Source organism: Rhinopithecus roxellana, chromosome 4 (genome assembly GCF_007565055.1).
Source record: "Rhinopithecus roxellana isolate Shanxi Qingling chromosome 4, ASM756505v1, whole genome shotgun sequence".
NCBI classification, from domain to species: Eukaryota; Metazoa; Chordata; class Mammalia; order Primates; family Cercopithecidae; genus Rhinopithecus; species Rhinopithecus roxellana.
In genome coordinates this window covers 105766084-105791265 of record NC_044552.1, presented here as the reverse complement: position 1 = coordinate 105791265, position 25182 = coordinate 105766084, and the positions used below count along the sequence as shown (strand labels likewise).

General features: G+C 41.4%; 1 protein-coding gene across 1 annotated transcript in view; it reads right to left on the bottom strand.

Moving 5' to 3' along the window:
• Window positions 1-25182, bottom strand: part of UST (uronyl 2-sulfotransferase) — a 322653-nt gene that overhangs the window by 160242 nt on the left and 137229 nt on the right. Inside the window, exon 2 of the mRNA XM_030929285.1 lies at window positions 20865-20908. Coding sequence (XP_030785145.1) covers window positions 20865-20908 — 44 coding nt within the window. The remainder of the gene's footprint in view (window positions 1-20864; window positions 20909-25182) is intronic.

Genomic DNA, 25182 nt, shown 5'->3' with positions numbered 1-25182 from the left:
TGCTTCCCAAAAGGAGACAAACGTTCAGTTAGTCAACAGGATAAGGATAAAGAAGAACAAAATCAGATTTCAGAAGCTGTTTGGGTCCCTAGGAAAAGGTCTAGTGGTTCTCTCCCTTGGGCCAAGTGGTCTAGGGAGGAACAGGTTGACAGAAATCGCAGATAATGTTCTGGGAGTCCTACAGAACAAGGAGCTGGCTTCCCAGGGTGTGAGCTCTGAGGCTCTACCCCTCAGAGAGAGGTCCAGCTTCTCATCAGAGCCTGAGCTTCAGAGTGGTGATGGCTGAATGACCTTCTCAGACACACGATCCTGGGGCAATTCATGATGAGGACATTTCTGGAACTTTTCTGAAGCTCTGAAAAAGGGCTAGAGGTGCCTGGGGTCAGGGCAAGGGGGGATGCAGGGCCTCTGGGCTTGACCAGAGACCCCGGAGGAATGGAGAAATTTCTTATTGAATTAGCAGAGCCAGTAAGGACTTGCAATGCCAGTGGCTTTTATGGGCCCCTCAGCTTGCCAATCATTAGGGAATAATCTACCACACCTGATAACTCCTTATCAGGAATGGAGGACAATATAGAAAGGAAGACAATTCCAGTTTCATGTCTGATTTTTTTTGTTATTATTATACTTTAAGTTCTAGCGTACATGCGCACAACATGCAGGTTTGTTACATATATACATGTGCCATGTTGGTGTGCTGTACCCATTAACTTGTCATTTACATTTTTTTCTGATAATTACTTTCTATCTTCTGTTTCTCTTTTTAGCTTCTAAATTTTCATTTGTGACTTTTGGTGAAAGCTATTTGTCCTGAAAGTCAAAATTTTCCAACGCCAAATGATTGAGAGGAGGGGCCAGGGCCAGCCACTTCAGACATGGAAGCAATGGGCTGAATCCTAAGACCAGACTTAGTGAACTGAGACAATCCTGGACAGAGGACAGCGCCCGGACAAGGATCTGTTCCCCTAAGGCCCCTTGGGAACTTGGATCAGCCGGAAGGAGAAAGGAAGAAAGAAATGAGAAGGGGAGACCCCTGAGAAGCTGAGACTAAATCATTAGAAACAGACACCTTTCTATCATCAGTGGAAATGGGCAGTTCCTGTGCTGGGTTTATTTACCTTAGGATGCACGTTTAGTAATACCTTATATCATGTAAATGTACCTTATTTAAACTATAATGTTACATTTTTGCACACCTAACTCATACCTTTTATAAACATACATACATAAATACAAACAAATTTAGTAGGAAGTTGAACTTACTCTGATTGATGAGAGAGCAGGAGAGAAAGACCCATGTAAGGGTTCTGAGTTGATCTGTGAACTTTCTTTAAAGATGTGAGTCTGTGGTTATGACCTAAAGAACAGGTGGGCTGCAGTATGAGAGAGATGGAGATGGCTTAACTTGTCCTTCACACCCTCAACAGGGTTCTGAAGGAAAGAAAGAAAGCTGAGTAGAAGTGGGGGTGTAAAAAAAGCATCCCGCCTGTAATCCCAGCACTTTGAGAGGCTGAGGCGGGTGGATCACCTGAGTTCACGAGTTTGAGACCAACCTGACCAACATGGAGAAACCCCATCTCTACTAAAAATACAAAATTAGCCAGGTGTGGTGGTGCATGCCTGTAATCCCAGCTACTTGGGAGGCTGAGGCAGAAGAATCGTTTGAACCCAGGAGGCGGAGGTTGTGGTGAGCCAAGATCGTGTCATTGCACTCCAGCCTGGGCAACAAGAGTGAAACTCCGTTTCAAAAAACAAACAAACAAAAAAAAGCATCCCGGGCTACCTTGGGAGATTTAAATAATCTATTTTGATTGTGAAATGTATTTGTATTTCCCAAGGTAATCAAATTAACGCTAAGTTCCAATAACATGAAGCAAAATTCCAAATCATTAAATAGCAAACACTTCTTCCCCCAAAACAGTGCAGAACAGTTGCCTATTGCTTTTCCCCAGTAAGCTTTGCTAGTTCTTTCTATATATACTATATATACCCACTCAAAATAGTAATGAGAGCACATTTTTACTAGGAATAAAAACTAGTTAAAACAAACTTTTCTGGCAGATTTAAAATTGATTTGACTCGAGCCAGTTGCCACAAAACATATACAATTACACCTAGCTAAAACAAGACCCTGGTCAGGAGTTTGAGACCAGCCTGGCCAACGTGGTGAAACCCCATCTCTACTAAAAACACAAACATTAGCTGGGCATGGTGGCGGGCACCTGTAATCCCACCTACTTGGGAGGCTGAGGCAGGAGAATCACTTGAACCTGGGAGACAGAGGTTGCAGTGAGCCAAGATCGTGCCACTGCACTCAAAGCTGGGTGACAGAGCAAGACTCTGTAAAAAAAAAAAAAAAAAAAAAAAAAAAAAGCCCCTGAAACACCCTGACATAATTACAAATGGACAGTTGTTAAAATAATATCTATAAAAATTAGCAATTCAGATCAGTAAAACACAATTCATCAATTAGCCACACTACGGAATTTAAATTAGGTCATGAAATTTGTTAGCACTTTTCCATTCTAGGGCTCTCTACGTATTGCAGAGTTGCAGAATGTCCTCTGCATCGGGGATTTTTACACCATGCAACTAGTACCAGAGCCAGTGCTAAATAAACCAAAGAAATGACTGAAGGCCATAAGAAAATGGTCACCCTTTTCTTTCTTTGCACTGAGGTCCTTGAAATAAGGTGATTCTCTTTTGTAATGTAATTGTTCCTACAATCATCTGTCACATTCTTGATCTTTACAGAGAAAAAGGCCCGTGTCAGCCTATCTCCCTTCTGAATTATGAATGTCAAATTAGTAGGGCTTATTAAAAGTGCATTTTCCCCCTATGTGTGTTGTGGTATCCCTACAACATATGCTTCCTGAGATCTGGAGTAACATTTAGTGTAAGTACACCCCTATAAAGTATCTAGAATGATATTTCCTTGTGGGATATAATTCAGTGTGATCTCCAAACTGTGGTCTGCAATACACTAAATTTCTTATCTTAAATGTAGTACTTTTCAATAAACAACTGCTTTTGATTTTACTTGGATAATTACGGCTGAAAAGTATACTTAAAATAGCATTAATTCCAGTGTTGGCCAGACCGGATACAAGTGAAAATACTAATCCCACCAAACACAGAGATTTTTTTCTCTCACATTATTTGTTGTGTGCACATTAAAGAAAATCTGTTCTTTTGTCTTACTGTAATAAAATAAATAAAATATATTCATTATTCTTGCTTTAGTCCCATTTGTGGTTAACCAATTTAGAATAACTTAAAATAGCAACATCAGAGGTCAGAGCACACACTTTTGAAGGCTTACACAACTCAAACTCTGCTTGTTGCTGTAACTCTTAGAACTCTTCCTCTGTATTTGCACAGGCATTTATGTGTGCACATCAAACCCACTAACTCATACCACGCCAACAACTGACTAGACTTTCATTAACCCAGGATAGACTAGGCCTCTGCGAAGCATTTTAGATGGTTTCTTTCAATTGATTCTCTCAACAACCCTATCCAATAGGATCCTTCGTACATGAGGAAACTGAGGATAGCAGAAATTCTGAAATCTGTCCCAAATCACAGTTAGTAAGAGGCAGAGTCTTCAAGTGAATGTGGGTTCACTAAGCTTCAGAAGTTAAGCCCCTGACTACTATACTATCGCCTTTCATGATAAAAACCGCAATCACTTTTGCACCAGCCTAATACAATGGCAGTCAAGCTAATAATATCTCTCCTCAGTGACCATCTTGTATCTGAACATACTTTGAAAAACTTCAGAAATGTCAATTAGATAACCCTCATACCTTGTCCATTAAGTAGACAGATGACAAGCCCAGATCAGTTATTTTTGCCTATTTTTTGCTATATTCACCCATGAAGTTAAATTGTAGCAAACAATCATATTCTAAATTAAAGAACCTGAAATTCTCATAAACTACAGTCTGTACACTTCTCATTATTAATGCCCTGACATACCACTTCACTGGTGTCTTCTTTTTGGCCAAGAGGAGGAAGACATCTGGTTTTGAAGAAGAAGAAAGAAATGAGAGAAGCATGAAGATCAAAGCCAGGCAGATAAGTGACTTTGGGCAAGAAGCGTCCACCTCTCCAAATCATCTGTGATACTCCACGTCCTACAGCACCGCTCTAGAGGCACTGCATCGTGGAATCATGCTGATGGGGCTTACGTAACTGACAAGTTCATTCTGGATACCTCCGACTGCCAGATGAAAGGATTCCTCTAGGTACCTATAATTAGTACATATCCATTAGCCAAAAAAGATGTATAAAATATGTTCCATGCCCTTGAGGAATTACAATATAGTTGGGGAGATAAAAATATATGCATACAGGTAACAGTACGATGTATAATGACGTGTGCCAGCTATTGTTACAGGAGAATATTACAAGATCAGAAGTGACATTCTAAGTGCTTTGCAGTTTCGCACACTAAGATCTCTAACAGGAGCCCAAGGCTGCCTTCCTATTGGAGGAGGTGAAGCCCTAAGATCATGTATTCCTCAAGGACAGAATTAGGCTCTAGTGGTAGGAAATGATACTCTCAAAGGATGGCACAAAGGTTTTTCAGGCTGTTTTCCACTTGGGTCCTTCCCTGGGTCTCCTTCTGTTGTTGGCTGGCTTCACATTGCTCATTTTTCTCTCATGTCCCACACAGCTAGTACAGAAAGCAAATGACTCCCAATTTCCCCTTAATGGGGACTGGGGAAGGGAAGGGAGCCAATGGGGAGTCTAGGTCTCACCCCAGGGAAAGGCAGGGGGAAGGTCTAACTGGTTTTGCTCTACCCTAGGTTTTAGGGGGATACACTGACAATTCCCTTCCCATGGGGTGGAGGAAGGGGAGCTGAAGGTCAACATGACTGTGTGAGCCTAGAAGAGAACTGCCAGGGTCTCTGTCCAGCCTGACTTTCACTAGGGTTTAGGCTTCAGGGGCAGAGGGGCCCTGCACATAATCAAACCAGCTTGCCAGAGCAAGAGGCCACATGGAGGTTCATTTGCAGGGTGTCAGAGAGAAGTAATAACTCAGAGGTTTGGAAAACAGGCCACCCCATCTGTACCCATCAGTGCACAGCCAGCAACTTATGGCTCCCAAAACATTTCTAGAAATGTTAACTTGATTTCCTCTTCACAAAAATGTGAATGTGAAGAATACTAGGAAATCATTACTTCCTATTTTATAAGAGAGAAAAACAAAACTCAGAGAAAAAGTACTTGGCTTTGCCAGGATGAAGACTAGGAGGAGTGGGAGCCAGGACTTGGACCAGGATCTTCAAACTCCTGCTGCTGATGCCTTCCCAATATTGAGCTTCTGCCTAGGGCAACTGCAGGAGGTAGAGGCTTTAAGGAAAGCCTTACAAGATGGGGAATCTGAGCAGGTGCAGCCCAGTGAATGCTTTGGAGATAAGAACCAAAAATTACTAAATTGGCTGGGTGCAGTGGCTCACGCCTGTAATCCTAGCACTTTGGGAGGCTGAGGACTTCACTTGAGGTCAGGGGTTCGAGACTAGACTGACCAACATGGTGAAACCCGGTCTCTACTGAATACACAAAAATTAGCTGGGTGTGGTGGTGGGTGCCTGTAATCCCAACTCCCCAAGAGGCTGAGGCAGGAGAATCGCTTGAACCTGGGAAGTGGAGACTGCCATAAGCCAGGATTGCATAACTGCACTCCAGCCTGGATGACAGAGTGAGACTCTGTCTCAAAAAAGAAAAAAATTACTAAATTGTAAATATGAGTCAATAACCACTAAACAATATTCTTTTTGGAAATAATTTTTGCTAATTTTCTTATTTTCTTATATATAAAATAAGAATGATCTTAGTGGATTCAAGAACATCAACTCCAAAATATTAGGCTGTACTTTTCCTAATCCACTGTGGATTCATCATCCATGAATATATATCAGCTTTTATAGGGACTGATTTATAGTTTTGACCTGTACTGTCATTTGGGCAAATGAAGTCCAGCTGTTTACCATCCCCCACAAGAAACAAAATGTCCTTCAATTTGTCTTTGACATATCGTATTTAAGATTTGAGGCACTTTGAGTCTATTTAATTTCAGACCAGAGTTGTGTTCAAGGCCTTGGTGAAGAGTTTTGTGTTCACCTCAAACACACTGCTTCTGGTTTTATAGGCTTTAATGATTTTCCAGAGTCAATGTCTCCCCTGACAAGAATCATAATTAATTTAGTCTTTGCTGCTACCTCCCAAGATCATTTTGGTTATTAGTTTCTGAATGTTCTCCAGTCAGTTACGCCTCTCTTGGTCTTTGTTGACTAAAACTACATAGAATCTCTCAGACACAGATATATCATAGCTTGCACAAGACACAGTTATATTCTGTGCTCCAGGGTGTCCAGTATTTTGACAGCCTCTTTGGGTTGCAGTATTGTCCTGGGAGGAAGCCCAATAATATAGGTGACAGAGACTCTGAGCTTAGTAGATAGTCCTGTGGTTCAGACAAAATATTAGAGTCACCTGCAAACTCAGATTTTTCTGAGCATTTCCTCTTCCAGGTTACCAGTAAAAATGTTATAACAAATCAAACAGTGATAAATGGTGCCTGTCTGCATGTCTCAACCTGTCTGTCCCCACTAGTTTTTACCCTATTAGTTTATTAGTCAAATGATTCTCCTGCCCTCAGCCTCCTGAGTAGCTGGGATTACAGGCACCTGCCACCACGCCTGGCTAATTTTTGTTTGGGCAAAGATGCCCATGTCCTCATCTCCAGATTCCTTGAATATGTTACCCTACATGGCAAAAAGGACTTTGCAGGTGTGATAAGAATCCTGAGCGGATGAGAGGATCCTGGATTACCCATGTGAGTCCAATGTAATCACAAGGGTCCTGATAAATTAAGGAAGGAGAGAGGAGAGGGCGAGTCTGAGATCTGAGGATGCAACAATACTGGCCTTGAAGATAAAAGAGACACAAGTCAAGAAATGCTGGTGGCCTCTAGAAGCTGGAAAAGTCAAGGAAATGGATTTGCCCCTAGAAATTCCAGAAGGAACACATCTCTGCTGGCTCTTCAATTTGAGCCCAGTGAGACCCATTTCAGACTTCTGACCTCCAAAACTGTAAGAAAATAAATGTGTGTTGCTTTAAGCTACTAAGCTTGCTGTAATTGTTACAGCAGCAAAAGGGAAAAAATACAATACGGTAATGCAGGAAATGGGAGTGAATACATGTATTAGTTCGTTTTCATGCTGCTGATAAAGACATACCCCAAACTGGGCAATTTACAAAAGAAAGAGGTTTAATAGACTCACAGTTCCACATGGCTAGGAGGCCTCACAATCATGGCAGAAGGTGAAAGGCACGCCTCACATGGCAGCAGACAAGAGAAGAGAGCTTGTGCAGGGAAACTCCCTTTGACAAAATCATCAGATCTTACGAGATATAGCAAGGGAAAGACCTACCCTCATGATTCAGTTGCCTCCCACCAGGTCCCTCCCACAACATGTAGGGATTGTTGGAGCTACAATTCAAGAAGAGATCTAGGTGGGGACACAGCCAAACCATATTGATACAGAAGAGAGTGAAAGGAGATCCCAAGACACACCTGAGCATGAGGCTGAGTGAGCAACCTGTTCTGATGGGAGCAGGCAAGAAGACCCCAGGAGAGACAGACTTCATCAACTCCACACTGATACAACACCTAATGTGTGTGAAGGCTCCAGGGAGATTTACACAACTGGAGAAGAGTTCAAGGATAAATTGGGGATCATAGAAAAGTATGTAAATAAATTTACAAAACAAGACAATTATTTGTTATAAAGGAAATGAAAAGATAAGCAGGAAAGGAGACATAATCATAATGGCTCAGCTGTTGTTCCTGTCTACCTAGTCGCAACAATAAAATCACTGGGCATTGATTTAGCCCCAATAACATACACCTAGGCAGGAAGGATGGATGACACAGAAGGATGCTGGGGGTGGTGGGTGGGCCAGCTGCAGTGAAAGAGCTAAATCCTTCTCTTACACAGACAATGCGTAAAGCTGAATGAAATCCAGAAGCAGCAACATAACAGGTTAACCAGGGATATGAAGTTAATACTAAAGAACCAGATAAAAGAGCAGAAAGTGATGTGCAGGACGCCATCGGAGTCCCCTGTTTCTCAACGAGGGCTTTGGTTCTGTAACCTCTTGTGTTACGTGCATGCACAACTTTGATTAAGCATACAAGGACTGATGAAATATTTGCAACAAATGTGACAGGAGGCTTGAATATTATTAATATACTATAAAGACTAGACGAGCTTGTGAAAGTGGTTCATTTTAGTTGCCCTTGCATGGTGGCATTGTGGGTAATTATTTTTTCCTGCTAGTCTATAATTTTCTGTACTTTCCAAATTAAAACACAATAGGAGCATGCATAATTTTTAAAACAAAGAAATGATCATACAATCAAATAAAAAATAAACAAGAAAAGAATTAGGTAGCTGTATTGGGAGCTGCTAAGATGATCATGTTACTACAACTTTGAAAGCCCTGAGGCAACTGCCACTCTGCCAAGGAAGAGTGGCATTGGTTTTCTTAATTTGCTAAAGCAATTTCTTGATTAAATATGCTTTCCAACAACAATGTGCAATTTTAAAATTTCATGCTTCATTTAAAGCCCTTCATTTTTGTTATAGACAGCCCAGCTCCAACAACAAGTTAAGCCCATGATTGTAACTGATACTGGTTTGGATAAGGCTTGGTGAACATCTTATCAATAATAACTGGCCCCTGGGGATTGGGGTGGGGAAGATACTAAAAGAACAATTACATAAACTACATATTTTTAGACCTGTGGCTTCACAGAATTTTTTAATAAAAAAATGAAAGATGTGCTTAATAGCACTAAACATTTGTGGAGGAAGAAATGAATTCGTTATGTTCTTCTTGGGCAAGAGTAGACACATTACATGCTCATAAAATTGATATATTTAGAAGGACTCTGTCTGCACTTGGACACGGATCCCCAATGAAAGTTGAAATCTCGGAAAGCAGCCAGCTTGGCCAAACACTTCCACATAAATGGTTTAAGAAATGTGATGTGCATGAAGTAAGAGTGAAGTGGGAATACAGGCGACTTTGGGATTAACAAACAATAACCCTATTATGTAAGGTTGATTTGTTTTCCTTTTGCGGATTCTTTTACCTTCTAAGCTATTAATTACCCATCTCCAACAGAATACCAAAGTATAAAGTTCTTTATAGCATACAGTGCTCTCAGAAGCTCTTATAATTATTTAAAAATAAAATTATTCACATCATTAATTTTCTTATCACTTGCAACAATGAAAAAAATGAGAGGGTGGAAGGGACTCTTTCAAGGTCATGTTCCTCGGAGTGAAACTGATTCCTGACTCCCAGCCTCGTTCTGTCTTGCTAGGTCTCTCTTTCTCTAAACCTGATATATTTATTATGAATCATTAAACACAAATCTATTACCCTGTGCATTGATTCTTCCATAAAATCAAAAGCAGCTTCACTTTTGTACTTTTGCAGGATTTTTTTTTTTTAAAGGACTTTGGGTAAAGTCAGGTTTGAACACAGAGAACAATATATTCTTAAGAAAAAACAAAATGGCAAGGGATTGTGAAAGGCCTTGCTTAGTGTCCTGAATTAGCCCAAAGGCATCAAAGCGGGGATAACTACAAGCCCTCAATGTTGTTATAAGGTAAGAGATTCATATCTGGTATGCCAATTGGCATGTAATTGCTTTTAAAAATCCAAAGAAGCCAGTTGCAGTGACTCATGCCTATAATCCCAACACTTTGGGAGGCCGAGGCAGAAGGATCACTTGAAGCCAGGGGTTCAAGGCCAGCCTGGGCAACAGAGTGAGACCCTGTCTCTACCAAAAACAAACAAACAAACAAACAAAAAAACAGTTAGCTGGGCATGGTGGCACATACCTGTAATCCTAGCTACTTGGGAGACTGAGGCAGGAGGATAGCTTGAGCCCAGGAGGTCAAGGCTACAGTGAGCTATGATTGTGCCACTGCACCAGCCTGTGTGACAAGGCAAGACTATGTCTCTAAAAAAAATTAAAAATAAAAAGAGAAGACTGGGCCTGGTGGCTCACACCTGCAATCCCAGCACTTTGGGAGGCCAAGATGGACAGGTCACTTGAGGTCAGGAGTTCAAGACCAGCCTGGTCAACATGGTGAAACCTCATCTCTACTAAAAATACAAAAATTAGGCAGGCATGATAGTGCATGCCTGTAATCCCAGCTACTCAGGAGGCTGAGGCACAAGAATTGCCTGAACCCAGGAGGTGGAGGCTGCAGTGAGCCGAGATCATACCACTGTACTCCCAGCCTGGATGACAGTGTGAGACTCAGTCTCAAAAAAAATTTTTTTAATTAAAAAAAATAAAAAAGTAAAAATCTAATGAAAATAGGGTGTGGAGTGGGGTGGAGGATTGGGAACTAGGCTTGCTCTAAGTTATAGCAAATGGAGTTACCAGAATCTACATCAAGGAAACAGCTATAGAATCAAGGACCCATTGCTGGGTGCTTACCATGTGTCAGGCATCACGCTAAGTGCATTCCAGTGATCTCATTTCAGCCTCACAATCCTAAGAGGTGAGCATTACTATTCTCTTTCAGAAATAGCAAATTGAAGCTCAAAGAGGTGAAGTACTTATTTTAGAGTACCTAGGGTAACTAGTGACGTAGCTAGGATTTGAACCGAGATCTGACTCTAAAACTGATGCTTCTCAGCCTCCTCCCAGGTGCCAAGAATGATCAGAAAAGTCAGAAGGAAGCATGAAGCAAATTAACAGAGTCACATGTTTTCAGCCTAAGGGGTGGGTGAGTGCTTTGGAAATATTGGATATATATTTTATTAGTCTCACTCATTTTTTGTGTTTGGAATAGTTCATAATTAAAAATAATTGAAAAGTCAAAAATAAGGAGGCTTCATCATTTCAGCCTTAAACAAAAATAAGAAAGTATTATGAACTTCTTGAGAATGCCAGTTCTCTATTCTTCAAAGAAAATCAGACATGTCAGTTTTTACTACATCGGATGTTCTTTACAGAAAAATGAAAAGGAGCGTGGAACCAGGGGCACCCTCTTAGCAGCAGCAATGGCTTCAGGAACTGTGGCCACATGGAAGCATGCTAGGCAGGGCGGCCCCACACACAATGCAATTTTGTGCCAGAGATTTATTTGCTTCTTGCGTGTCCTCACAGAGAAGAGGAAAACCAGGTGGATGGGCATGTCTGTATCCTAACGAACAGGCTTTGAGGTTTTGGGTGATAGAAACAAGAAATCCATTTTTCTCTGAAATCTACTCTGGCAAGTAAAAGTGATGCTGACCACAGGAGACTGTGTACACACACAAAATCCAACAATCCTGCCCTCTGGGAAATGGGAACTTTTGGATCCAGAAATCTTCTCCAAGGTCAGCAATGCTTAACCAAGCCAACTGAAGGTCATTGTACTCCCAATACCTTCTGTAAGTAATTTACCTACTATGATTATAATATATTTGGGTTTTCATCTTTAAGCTCAAAGCAAGGAATGGACATCATGGTTTTCTTACTACAGAACATGGAACCTCTTTCTGCTAATGTGTCTCCAAATCTAAAGAAATTATTAAAAGGGGGGGAAAAAGCAAAAATGTAATCTTTCTTAGGAACTTGTGGTAGTTTTGTGTATTAGTCCATTTTCACACTGCTGATAAAGATATACTCAAGACTGGGCAATTTACAAAAGAAAGAAGTTTGATGGACTCACAGTTCCACAAGGCTAAGGAGGCCTCACAATCATGGCTGAAGGTGAAAGGCACATCTCACACGGCGGCAGACCACAGAAGAGAGTGAGAAGCAAGTGAAAGGGGTTTCCCCTTATAAAACCACCGGATCTTGTGAGACGTATTCACTACCACAAGAACAGTATGGAGGAAATCACGCCCATGATTATCTCCCACCAGCTCCCTCCCACAACACTTGGGAATTATGGGAGCTCCAACTCAAGATGAGATTTGGGTGGGGACACAGTCAAACCATATCATATTGTTAATCGTCAGGCTGAGAAGTCTCCTGTAGGAATAGGGACACACTGTTTGAAAGACAGCAGACTTCCTTACTGTTTTTCTTTGTTGCTCTCATGTCCCTCTGTTGGGTGGCAACAGGACCTCTCTCTTCAGTAACTTTGTCTTAAATGAATTGTCACTGAGATCCTTTTCAGAGAAAAATATGATGTAATACAGTAAGTTTTTTGTATAGAAGATAACACAATTTGAACAGCAGAAATGAATTTTAAATAGAAGAAATTGGAGAGAATGTTGGGGGTAATAACAGCTAAAAACATCAGAATAATGAGGAAAAGTGAAGAAAGAAGGTTGGGGGAAAACCCTGAGTTGTATGGAAGGTTGGAAAAAAACTTAAAAATGCACTGAAACACCGGGCGTGGTAGTTCATGCTTGTAATCTCAGCACTTTGCAAGGCCGAGGCAGGTGGATCACGAGATCAAGAGATCAAGACCATCCTGGCCAAAATGGTGAAACCCTGTCTCTACTAAAAATACAAAAATTAGCTGGGCGTGATGGCACGCACCCATAGTCCCAGGTAATCGGGAAGCTGAATTGTAGAATTGCTTGAGGCAGGAGAATTGCTTGAATCAGGGAGGCGGAGGTTGCAGTGAGCCAAGATTGTACCACTACACTCCAGCCTGGCAATAGAGTGAGACCCCGTCTCTAAATAAATAAATAAATAAATAAATAAATAAAGCACTGAAATTATCCTAATGATAAGCTTCTAAAAATGGTTTCGCCGGGCGTGGTGGCTCAAGCCTGTAATCCCAGCACTTTGGGAGGCCGAGATGGGCGGATCACGAGGTCAGGAGATCGAGACCATCCTGGCTAACATGGTGAAACCCCGTCTCTACTAAAAATACAAAAAACTAGCCGGGCGAGATGGCGGGCGCCTGTAGTCCCAGCTGCTCTGGAGGCTGAGGTGGAGCTTGCAGTGAGCTGAGATCTGGCCACTGCACTCCAGCCCCATCTCAAAAAAAATAAATAAATAAAAATAAAAATAAAAATAAAAATGGTTTCAATGTTTCTTAAATCAAACCAAATAATGCCTAAAAGGCATAATACTTAATTGTATCCTGGTAACTGAATATATTAAACTCAATCCATTTGTATTGCTACCTGGGGCTGCTGTAACCAAGTACCACAAACTTGGTGACTTAAAACAACAGAAATTTACTGTCACAGTTCAGGAGGTCAGAAACCTGCAATCAAGGTGTCTATAGGGCTGGTTCCTGCTTGGGGGTTTGGAGGAGGAACTGCTCCATGCTTCTCTCCTGGTTGGTGGCTGCCAGCCATCCTTGGTGTACCTTGGTCTGTGGCAGCATAACAGCATAATCCCAATTTGCCTCCATTGTCCCTACGGCATTCTCCTGTGGGTCTCTATCTCTGTGTCCAAATTTCTCTCTTCTTATACAGATATCAGTCATTATCTTTAGGGTCCATCCTACCCCAGCATGACCTCATCTTCATCTGCAAAGAGCCTAATTACGAACAGGATCCCACTCACAGATTCTGGGGTTAGGATTCAACGTATCTTTTGGGAAAACACAATTTAATGCATGACACTATTCAAAACTGGATTTGTGATTGATCACTCCTTTCCTACTCCACAGTTATGTAGACATGGTCTCCACTGTCTAGGCTATCATCTTTTCTCTCTTTCCTGTTAAAGGCAAACTCCTCAAAGCAGTTCATATCTCAATTTCCCACCTACCACTCTTAAAACTCCAGCAGTGAGGCCCATCCCTTCTCATCCTTTCCATTCTAGACTTTTTTTTTTTTTTGAAGAGACAGAGTCTCACTCTGTCACCCAGGCTGGAGTGTGGTGATGCAATCATAGCTCATTGTAACCTCCAACTCTCTGGGTTCAACCAATCCTCCCACCTCAGCCTCCAAAAGTTCTGGGATTAGAGGCATGAGCCACCATGCCTGTCCCCATCCCAGATTGTCTGACCTAGTTAGTTCCTCCTACTCAACCTTCAGGACTTGCACCTGGAAAAAAGGTCAAGTTGAGCTTCCTGCATTATTCTGGTGTTGAATGTGCATCCTTATAGCATCCAGCAGCCCACTTAGCATACTTACTGTATGAATCTGTTTGCCAGCCTGTCCTTTGACTGGACTAAACTCCTGGAGGGCAGAGACTATCCATTCTGTGGTCAGTTAGTCTCAGCACCCAGCACAGAGGCCAAGGCAAATTTGATGCACAGTAAACACTTGGATGAATGCCCGTCATTTAGACTTAAGAATCTATCAACCACAGAACCACGTGCTCTCAGTCTTTGATTCCGTCAAACCTTATGACGCAACCAGATTATAAGCTGTTAGATGACAGAGATCATCTTCAGTTTTTTAAATGTCATCCTGATCCCATAGACTAAGTAGGCATTAAACAATTAATGCTAAAGGGAAATTAGCTTCTGGGGGTGTGGGTTGGAAGGACTCAACTTTATTGAGCAATGGTTCATTGCCAGACACAGCAAAGCACTATACAAATATTATCTCAGTTCATATTACTACTTCTCATTCATTTGGAGATTGCTGGATCAGCATAATTGTAAGCCTTCTTCTAATGAACCCATTTTACAATGGAATTTTGAATAATAACAATTTATATGCAAAAATAATATTTTATATATAAAAGTGCTTTTGCATACAAGTGTAGATATCAGTAATACAGCTTAACCCTCAATATACTATCAGCATCCACAGGAACCACTTTTAGTTTTTTTTAGGTTTTATAAATTTCAAGCAGTTCTAGCTATTTGTATGGATTAATATTTTATAACTTTATTCTTTCTTAGAGATGTTCCAAAGAAAAAGGGAAAATATACATTTTTTTTTAAAAAAGAAAGAGAATAAAACTCATTCTACCTTGCAACTACCATATGGGTCCACCAGCAGACCATTTAAGAAAATCTAAGATCCATTATGGGATCTTTGTAATTTTATTATTCCTGTATCTGGAAATATTTTGCTATTTCATCATTTCAGGAACAATCACCCACCCGTTATATATCAATTATTCCCAATAAGGTTTAAAAAGACTAAAGTAATAGAAAAATATAAGAACAATGGAATGGATTAGAACACTGCCGTTCAGTAGAATATTCCTTGATGATGAAAATGTTCTATTTTTCTTGTGCAAAACAGTAACCACTAGCTGCCTATAGCTACAGAGAATTTGAAATGTGACTAGTGCAATGGAGAAACTCAATTTTTATTTTTTAAATTTTAATTAATTTAGATTTAAATAGCTACCTGAGGCTAATAGCTACCATATTAAACGGTGTGGGCCCAGGGGAATGATTCATTAGTGAAATAGATTGCCACTATTGCATCATCCTCCGTCTTTCTTATAGCGTTACCCAAAGTATTACATCATCGTTTTGGAGGATACAAAATGAGACTAGAGACAACATCTTTGTAGTTTGTTTTAATTTCATTGACTAGAGTGGAGAATTTCGAATTTTTCGTTCTTGCCTATAATGACCAAAAGAAGATAACTGACAGAAAGAGAGATTTCACAAACAACAGAAGCATCAGAGATGAATGCAAGCCATCACATAACAGCCCTGAAGACTCTAATGATGATGATGAAAGTGATCATGGAAATGAAATCTCAGACTACGACTCTTCAGATGATGACATCATAAACCCTCTAAATATATTGAATGAACAATACGTTTCTAAGGACAAAAAGAAAACATGCTGTTCAGTCAGTCGTTCAAGAGGAAGGATTCCCTCAAATAATATTTTGTGAAAAGAACCTGGACCATCCTGTGTTGCTAAATGAATGTGGGATGGTATTCTTTCACCTTTTCAAGTTTGTATACCAAACAAACAGTTTTATATACAGTTTGAAAACGGTCAGGTGCTGAAGGTAGGTAAGTATATAAAGGTTACTGGAAGAAAACAGATAAAGTAGATGTGAAAAAGTTCACTGCATTGATTTTAAAAAATTAAGTGTCCTTTGAACCCAAATGGTAAATGGTGATTATTTTTTTTCTGGTATACTGAAGGTTAAAATTTGTGTATTGTACTAATCAATGTACCAGATAGCTTATTTAAAAGTGCAAAAATTTAGAAATAAGGTAGAAAATTATTGTACTTCTACTTAAATTAGTAATTTTGAAATGGTTAAAAACATGGGCGCTGTAGCTGCACACACAGCCCTAGGCTGGAATCCCAAGTCCAATGCTTACTTAGTGTATGACCTTTGGCAAGTTAGCCTGTCCCTCTGAAATCCAGCTCCTTATCTGTAAGTAAGGATTAAAAAATTACTTCCTCTCTTATATCATTTATAGAGATTACATTTTGCATGCAAAGTGCTTAGCATAGTGCATGGCACACAGGAAAAAACAGATATGGATAGTGATTTTATTATCTTTGAGGTGGTTAGAACAGCTCTCTTTATCTATGGGGTTTGGGAAGTTAACATATATGAAATGATACCTACATCCTAATTGTTGCTGACAGAACTTATCGTTGCTGCTGAGCACTGCTTGCACCAGGTACTGCTGCCCACTGCTTGCACCAGGTACCCACATCCCAGGTGAAATGAAGCCAAGGAGGGGAAATGTCAGTTTCTCGGGTCTGTGGACACTGCACATGATGCCGTAGAGGCCAGGGCACTTAAGCTTTTGAACCCAACTTTAATCTTTTCTCACACCAGAAAATTTCTTTTTCTGATTTTTAGATTGAGCAGGTGTTACTTTAATGAACTCGAATTACGCATAAAAGTATAACGAACTGGGTAAAAACTTCCCAAAATCTCACCACTTGGAGAAAACATCACTACCCTTTCCAGGCTTGTCTCTATAGATATACATACAAACATATGCATGCAATTTTACAAAAACAGCTATCATGTTTTTGTTTTTGTACTTAAAATAATCTTTCTGTTTCATTCGCTAGAAGTCTCCATGGTGATTCTTAGTCAGTGCTCTAACTTTAAACCACTGTATTCTGTGTACACACAAAGTAGTAGTAAAATGTGGCAACCGAAAGAAAATATTAACATAGACCTTTAAATAATGGCTTAGCTCAAAAACCGAGGTGAGCTGTGAGGTTCAAGTGGATTTTAAAAACAAGTGAAAATCAGAGGCCTTTGTTTTTTCCTTATGAAAATACTGGAGGAAATGAGGACCTGGGCCCAGTATGTGTTGTGTGGCACACCCCATTCCCTAAATGGCTATTACTCGTGGAATGTGAAACTTGTGAAACTGAACTTTTAATAAAATGAGAACTCGCCTGTAACCTCAGTATATTTTCAGGGTTTAAAAATCTTATTTTATCTAGATCTCAACTCTTTCAGTCTTGGCATCAAAAAGTTATTTTTGAGCGCTAAACAAATATGAAAAAGATGGGTCTGGACTGAGTCTTGCTTTTCCGTGCCAGGGTAAGGGTTCATTCCAGAGGCCAGGCATGTGTGAGTCCTCATCGTCTGCATGCCACCCTGTCCCTGGATAAGCCAGTGGTCTACAGACCTAAACCACTGAGGCCCCACCCCAGGGGACACTTTAGGGACCTTTATCCGGAAGTCTGACCTCATCACTTCTGGGATTCATTTCCACCCTGCCAGAAGCAATAAGAACGGATGAGAAGATGTTCACATACCAGTGTTATTTTTACCCATTTTTATATTCTTCTTCTTATGGCTACCGCTTAGAAAATCAAGAGTGTTTTTGCTACTCCAATCCCAGATAATGAAAATACAGTTCTAGTGAAAGATTCTGTATTAGGTAAACTTCTGCTGATCTAAAGAGATTATGCTCCCAATTTTCAAACTTAGGAAAGAGTTTATAAAACTGGATTTACTCTAAAGGGGTCTGAATAATCTGCTATAACCTGATAATTTTTGCATATTACAAGGAGCTTTAGTTAGCGGGTTGGGGAGATGCGGGGGAGTTGAAGACCAGACTGCAGAGCCAGGGGGAAGAGGCACAGCTAGGGAAGATCCTATGGGAGAACGGGAAGTGAAGCCAGAAAACACTGAATCTAGGCACTGACTATCCCAGCAAAGAGGCAGGCAGGACAGACAACCCAGCCACAGCAAGACCAGCAGGAAGACCAGAGTGTTGACTCAGGCTGGCCACCAAGGAAAAAAGTAAAAAAGGCAAGCTCATAAAAAGAGGGTCTGGGTCTTCAGACCAGGTAAAACCCAGTTTATCAAGCCAGGAACAACAAGCCATTGAGGAAAACAGCTGATGGGTCCCATTGACAGAGCCACCTAATCCTACTCCGTGACATCATGACAGGGCAGGGGGCTGTGGAGGGCTTGACCTGGCCCCTCCCTACTTGGGAGACAAAGGAAGTCACTAGTGAGGACACCTACCAGACCTTCCACACCATTCTTCTTTTCCCCCCTCTACTGTCCCTCCTAGGCAGGTGATTGACCCCTCTAAAAATGTTTTCTCTACAAGAAAACTTACGATGGTGAGTCATCATTACATTAATAAATAAACTTTAGATACTAGCCATATCACCCTCTCTAGGCTATTAACAGTGAAAACATCACAGAAAATGTCTAAGGAAACAGTTCTCTTTATATTCATGGCCTTTAGAACAGTGGCTCTCAAGTGTGAACTCGAGACTCACAGCATCAGCATCACGTGGGAGCTTGTGAGAAATGCACATGCTCAGCTCCCACCCCAGACCCACTGAATCAGACACTCTGGGGCCTGGGCCCAGCAATCTGTGTTTTAATAAGCCTCCAGGTACTTTCGATGCAAGCTAAAGTTTGAGAATACTGGCTTAGTCAAAGAACCTGGGATGGAAGCCAGAAGACCTGATTCAGATTCCAGTTCTGGATTCCATGGTCTAATTCAGTGAAATTTAATGAATAGTCATGATGTGCCTCTGTGCATTGAGGCTAATGCAAGAATGTGAGGATACTGAGATGAGGTAGACACTGTCCTTATCCCCAGAGAGAACATAATCCTCTATATTCTTTTGCTCCTCTAGAATAGAGGCTATTTTTGTTGTTGTTGTTCTTGCTTTGTTTCGTATTTGTATTTCTACTGCCTGCAGCATCACAGTCATTCAATAAACAGGTGGTGGATCAAGTGGTAGAACCATCCGATGACTGTGATAAATACTGCTGTACCACTCATCAATAATTTTAATGTTCCTGCAGTCCAGTTAATGGCAGCCACCCTTGATTTAATGTTTATCACATGTCAGTGTCAAGTGCTCATCATACATCAGCTCATTCAATCTTTTTAGGCTTCCTGTGCTGTAGGCAGTATTTTTAGTTCCACCCTGCACATCAGAAACTGAGGCTCAAAATATTAAGTAGTTCATCCAATGTCACACAGCTAGAAAGTGGCAGTGCCAGTGTTGAATCCAGAAATATCTTCTTCCAAAGTTCATGCTCATGAATTTGGGGGTGGTCTAAACAGACTTTGGAGCTGATTTGGTTTGAATCTGTGTCCCCATCCAAATCTCATGTCTAATTGTAATCCCCAGTGTTGGAAGGGCCCCGTGGGAGAAGACTGGATCATGCGGGTGGTTTCTCAGGGTTTGGCACCATCCCTCTTGGTGCTGTTGTGGCGACAGTGAGTTCCTGTGAAATCTGGTTGTTTAAAAGTGTGTGGTACCTCCCCCCATCTCTCTTGTTCCTGCGCTGGCCATGTAAGATGTGCCTGCTTCCTCTCTGCCTTCCACCATGATTGAAAGTTTTGTGAAGCCTCCCCAGAAGCTGAGCAGATGCCAGTATCATGTTTCCTGTACAGCCTGTGGAACTGTGAGCCAATTAAACCTCTTTTCTTTATAAATTACCTAGTCTCGGGTGTTTCTTTATAGCAATGCAGGAATGGACTAATACGAGAGTAAATTTCCCCAAAGCCTCTAAAGTTGGCGGTTCATTATCTTCTCACTGTATATTTACAACTGCATTTTGTAGGCATCACCTTAAGTGGCCAAAGACTAAGAAAACAGTTAAGTATAGGGAGAGTTAGAGTGCCTATATATACACTTTAGGATTTCACCGGCCAGAAAGAACATTCTTGAAGTGACAGATAGAGGGTTGTCAACTTCTTATTTTGCCAAGCACAACCCCTTCCCAAGTACTGATCAACTATCCCCATCATTTCCTAGAAGGAAAAAAAACTGATGTCAAAAAAGTACAAAGGACATATGGTTAGAATAAAAGATAATTGATTGCATTGCATGTATTTTCTTATACACAATGATCAATTTGTTCTAGTTTGCTCATTTTTTAGTAGATTAGCATTCCGTTTTCATTGAGCTCAAAGTAAACAGTGTTAGGGAAACTATACTAAAGGATTATTCTGCCCCTTAAGTCAGACAAAACTGCTTACAGGAAAAACAAAAGTGGACTCACAGGCCAGGCCAGTGCAGCCTTGAGGGGGTATTGGCAGGGCCTCGAGTGGAGTATCCCAACCCAGTTAGGCTGGAGAGAACAGGACAGATGTGAGTCTAGCTCCAAATCCCAAAGGCAAGGGGAGGCCGGGTGTGGCTATCACACTGTGGGCCAGCATCGATGCCAAGGCAAATGAAAATGAGGTGCAAACAGGAGACGCTGCCAGAGGTCTGAAATCAGTCTCAGGTTCCAATGCCTGGGCAGCTACAGCCACTGATTCAACAATGGCTCCTTCTCCCTGTCATCTGGGCTATCATCATGCTCTTCTGCCTCCTCCTTGTTAGAAGTTAAACATCAATTTCACATCTGTCATCTACTGCTTCTTGTGAATGATTCATGTCCAGGAGAGATTTGTTCCTGCTTGTTGGAGGCTGTAAGTATGACAAAAGACAAAGGGGACTTATATCACAAGCAAAGACCTTACCTTACTAGGAGGTGGTCCATGGTCATCCAAGTAAGTGGAATTTCCTAGAAAATAAAGAAAAAAGTTGATGAATCCATTTTTTAAACCCCAGATGAATTTAGTGTAAAGTTATTGAACATAAGCATTCTAGTTATACAGTATTTCTACTCAGACAACAGTACCAAAGAAAAATGGGCAATTAATCACTGGTTTGACTGGATTTTGCTGATATTACCATGTTTGATTAATAGTTTCAGCTGTTACAAACATTCTACACACATGGGTATGTATGCACACAAACATACATAACACACACAGTAACACGCACCATTATTCCTCACCCATTGTCTGCTGAGTTTAGCTTAGACTACTGATACTCAAATGTTACTGTACATGAGAATTACCCACAGGGCTTGTTAAAACAAGACTGCCCAGCCCCAGTCTGAGAACGTGCATTTCTAACCAGTTCCCAAGAGATGCTGATGCTGCCGGTCCTGAACCCCATACCCTTTTTCTCCAATTTGTCTTAAAATTGTCCGTTTCTCCTCTCTCCTCAGGATAGCCTGCTTCTGGAGCTTGATTTGTTTTCACTAATAGCCATTTACTGGCATGTGTGTATGCAGAGTACACAGCTATTGTTTCCTGATGAATAGAAGACTCACGGGGATTTGGAAGGGAATTAAAGTTTACTGACTTCCTTTCAGTAGCAGGTAGTCTGCTAAGTGCTTTACAGGTATTTATCTATTTAATGCACATACCAGAGGTGGATTAGAAGTATCCCCTTTTATCAGAGGAAGAACAGAGGCCTGGAGAAACTCAGTAACCTGCGCACAGTCACACAGCTGGCAAACTGCAGAGAGGAGAGAAGACTGGTTTTTCCAGAGCATGTTCAGGCATCCACCCATCTGAAAATCCTACCTAGAGTCCTTCCTGCCATCTCAGGCTTCTGTGTGGGGCGGGCACTGTAAACATTACCATCTGGAGACATTTGATCACCTGGGGAGTCAATGATGCAATCAGTATAATCGGAGGCGCCTACCCAAGAGGGGTAACTCTTGTGAGTCTAGGGAAAATCATCTCACCAGAAAAGCAAAAATGACCAAACGAGCTAATGGAATGAAATGTAGAAAATCATGGAACCATAAGAAAACCTCCAGAGAACAGTAGATGATTGGGGAATAAGATCAGTGTCTTACTTTGAGTGGATGAAAGGTGCTTTTGACAGCAGAGAGCAAAAATGACTCAAGAAACTGGACTAAAAAGGAGGAAACAGAGTTTAAGCCAGGGACAGCTGAACTGGGGAAACGAAACCAAACATAATAAATAAGCGGGTTCTGGCTTATAGGTTTTTCCATACTGAGTCATCATCCATCCCCTTTTCTTTGTCATCTTCTGATTTATAGCTCACTTGGTGTTCACAATGGTCATTTGTAAATGAACATCAGGGTCCAGTTTTAGTGTATAAGACACTCAAACACAAACACCCGGCATGCCCATGATTGGGCTATTTTAGGGCCCTTTTAAATGTGAACATGATGAACAATTTGTTAGACCTTAATTAATGTACTGAACACTCCATGGGGAACGTGCATGAATAGGATGTAGGATCTATGTCGGACTTAGTAAAGAGGTTACATGTGTCAAAGAACTCAGAAAAATAGCTGCCTGTGCTTGGAGAACTATTTAGAAATATTCTACCACCGTGCAGCTGGTGTGGCTGCCTGGAGCTTCCATCTGCTCAGCATGGGAATATGTCTTCCCCAGGGGAAGCATGAGAAATGCCAGCACACACCAGCATGTTCTCCAGGAATCAATCTCAAGGATCAAAGACAGCCTCGATAACTAAATATTTCTAAAATACTAAAAGTTTCCATAAGCTGGGGCCTATCATGGGGAGGGGGGAGGGGGGAGGAGGGAGGGCTTGCATTGGGGAGTTATACAAGATATAAATGATGAATTGATGGGTGCTGACGAGTTGATGGGTGCAGCACACCAACATGGCATAAGTATACATATGTAACAAACCTGCACGTTATGCACATGTACCCTAGAACTTAAAGTATAATAAAAAAAAAAAAAAAAAAAGAACTGAAGTTCCTAAAGACTCCTAAAAAAAGAATGATTTAAATGCCTGATTCATACCTCAAATTCCAGGTTCGGGTACCTACTAACTCCTTGGCACCTCAGCTTGGATTTCTAAAGGCATCTCACACTTCACCTGTTCAAAACAGAACCCTATTTGCTCCAATTCCATCCCCCAAATTTCTGCCTCCACTGTCTTCCTTATTGGGTTATACAACATATCCCTTCCTCCAAAAGTGTCCCATTTTTCAGGCCAAAGACCAAGAGTCATTCTTTTTTTTTTTTTTTTTTTTTTTTTGAGACGGAGTCTTGCTGTGTCGCCCAGGCTGGAGTGCAGTGGCGCAATTTCGGCTCACTGCAAGCTCCGCCTCCCGGGTTCACGCCATTCTCCTGCCTCAGCCTCCGAGTAGCTGGGACTACAGGCGCCCGCCACCACGCCCGGCTAGTTTTTTGTATTTTTAGTAGAGATGGGGTTTCACTATGTTAGCCAGGATGGTCTTGATCTCCTGACCTTGTGATCCACCCGCCTCGGCCTCCCAACGTGCTGGGATTACAGGCTTGAGCCACCGCGCCCAGCCAAGAGTCATTCTTGATCCATCTTTTACCCCCATGCTGTACATACCAACCCAAAGACAAGTCCTATTGGCTTGGCTTTCAAAATATAACTCAAATCTGACCACTTCTCACCAGCCCCTCTGGGCCATATAAGAGATGCCCTGTATCTCTATCACTAATTTCCTCTCTTACTCATATAGCAACCAGAGAGATCTTTCAACCTTATCTACTAGATCATGGTAGCCCTCTGCTTAAACTCAATTTCTCTACACACACACGAGTCAGCTCCTTACCATGGTCTGTAAGGCCCTGCACAGCCAGGCCCCACCTCCCCCTCCATGCACCACCAGCCACCACAGCCTTCTCTGTGGTTCAGAGCACTCCAGCCTCTTGTTAATGAGGGGCCTTTTGAACTGGCCCTATCCTCTTCCAGAAAAGCTCTTACCCACCCTCTTCATTCAGTCTCTGTTCAAATGGAACTTCTTCATCGATGCTCACTCTGAATACCCTGTCTAAAATAGCACACTTAATTTACTTGTTTACTGTCTCTTTCAGCCAGTGTACAAGCTTTATGAGAACAGGGACTTGTGTGACCTGTTCATTGCTTTAGTTCCTAGAACAGAGCCTAGAAAATAGTAGGTACTTAGTATTCACTTAATGAATGATATACCACATTAACTAACTCTTTACACCAAAACCTTAGCAATGGCTTGTAAGAAGGAACTATTACTAGTACATTAGCCCAGTTTGCTCTTTAGCCAAAGGGCCTGCAATTTTTGTTTGTTTGTTTGTTTCTGAGATGGTGTCTCATTTTGTTGCCCAGGCTGGAGTGCAGTGGCACGATCTCTGCTCACTGCAACCTCTGCCTCCCGGGTTCAAGCGATTCTCCTGCTTCTGCCTCCCGAGTAGCTGGGATTACAGGCATGCACCACCACATCCAGCTAATTTTTTGCATTTTTAGTAGAGACAGGGTTTCTCCATGTTGGCCAGGCTGGTCTTGAACTCCCGACCTCAAGTGATCTGCCCGCCTCAACCTCCCAAAGTGCTGGGATTATAGGCGTGAGCCACTGCGCCTGGCCCAATGTTTTTAACAAGTGAACAGAAGTACTAATCATGAAGTTTTGGAGAAAAGACCTATCTTAGAGGACACACATTTTGCAGAAGTCCACCTCATAATTTATCCCGTTATAACTCAATGCCTTGACTTAGCTATCTATATGATACTGGGTCATTTTCTTAATCTCTCTGTATCTATCTCTTTTTGTGTAAATGAAGAGAATGTTGGTATCCACGTCATAGACATACATCGTGTGGGATTAAGTAGAATAATGCATACAGAGCACCTAAGTCAGGATCAAGCACCAAGTAAGCCCTTGGTAAAAGTTAAGTATTGGGATTGTTGTTACTGTCATTGCCTATTCAACTTTAGTGGAAACAGGAAGTCCAGTCCATAAAGCTTCTACATAGATGTGTAGAATACTCAATGTTTCCATAAGAACTGATGTTCCTAAAAACTCCTAAAAAGAACAATTTATATGCCTGATTGTTTCGTCAAACTCCTAGCTTGGGTATCCATTAACTCCTTAGCTCCTCAGTTTGGATGTCTAACTGCATCTCACACTTCCTTCTAGACAATCCTTCTCACTACCTTCCACATGGTATTGGTCTAAGTCCTATGGCAAACTTTTGACTCAACAGTTAA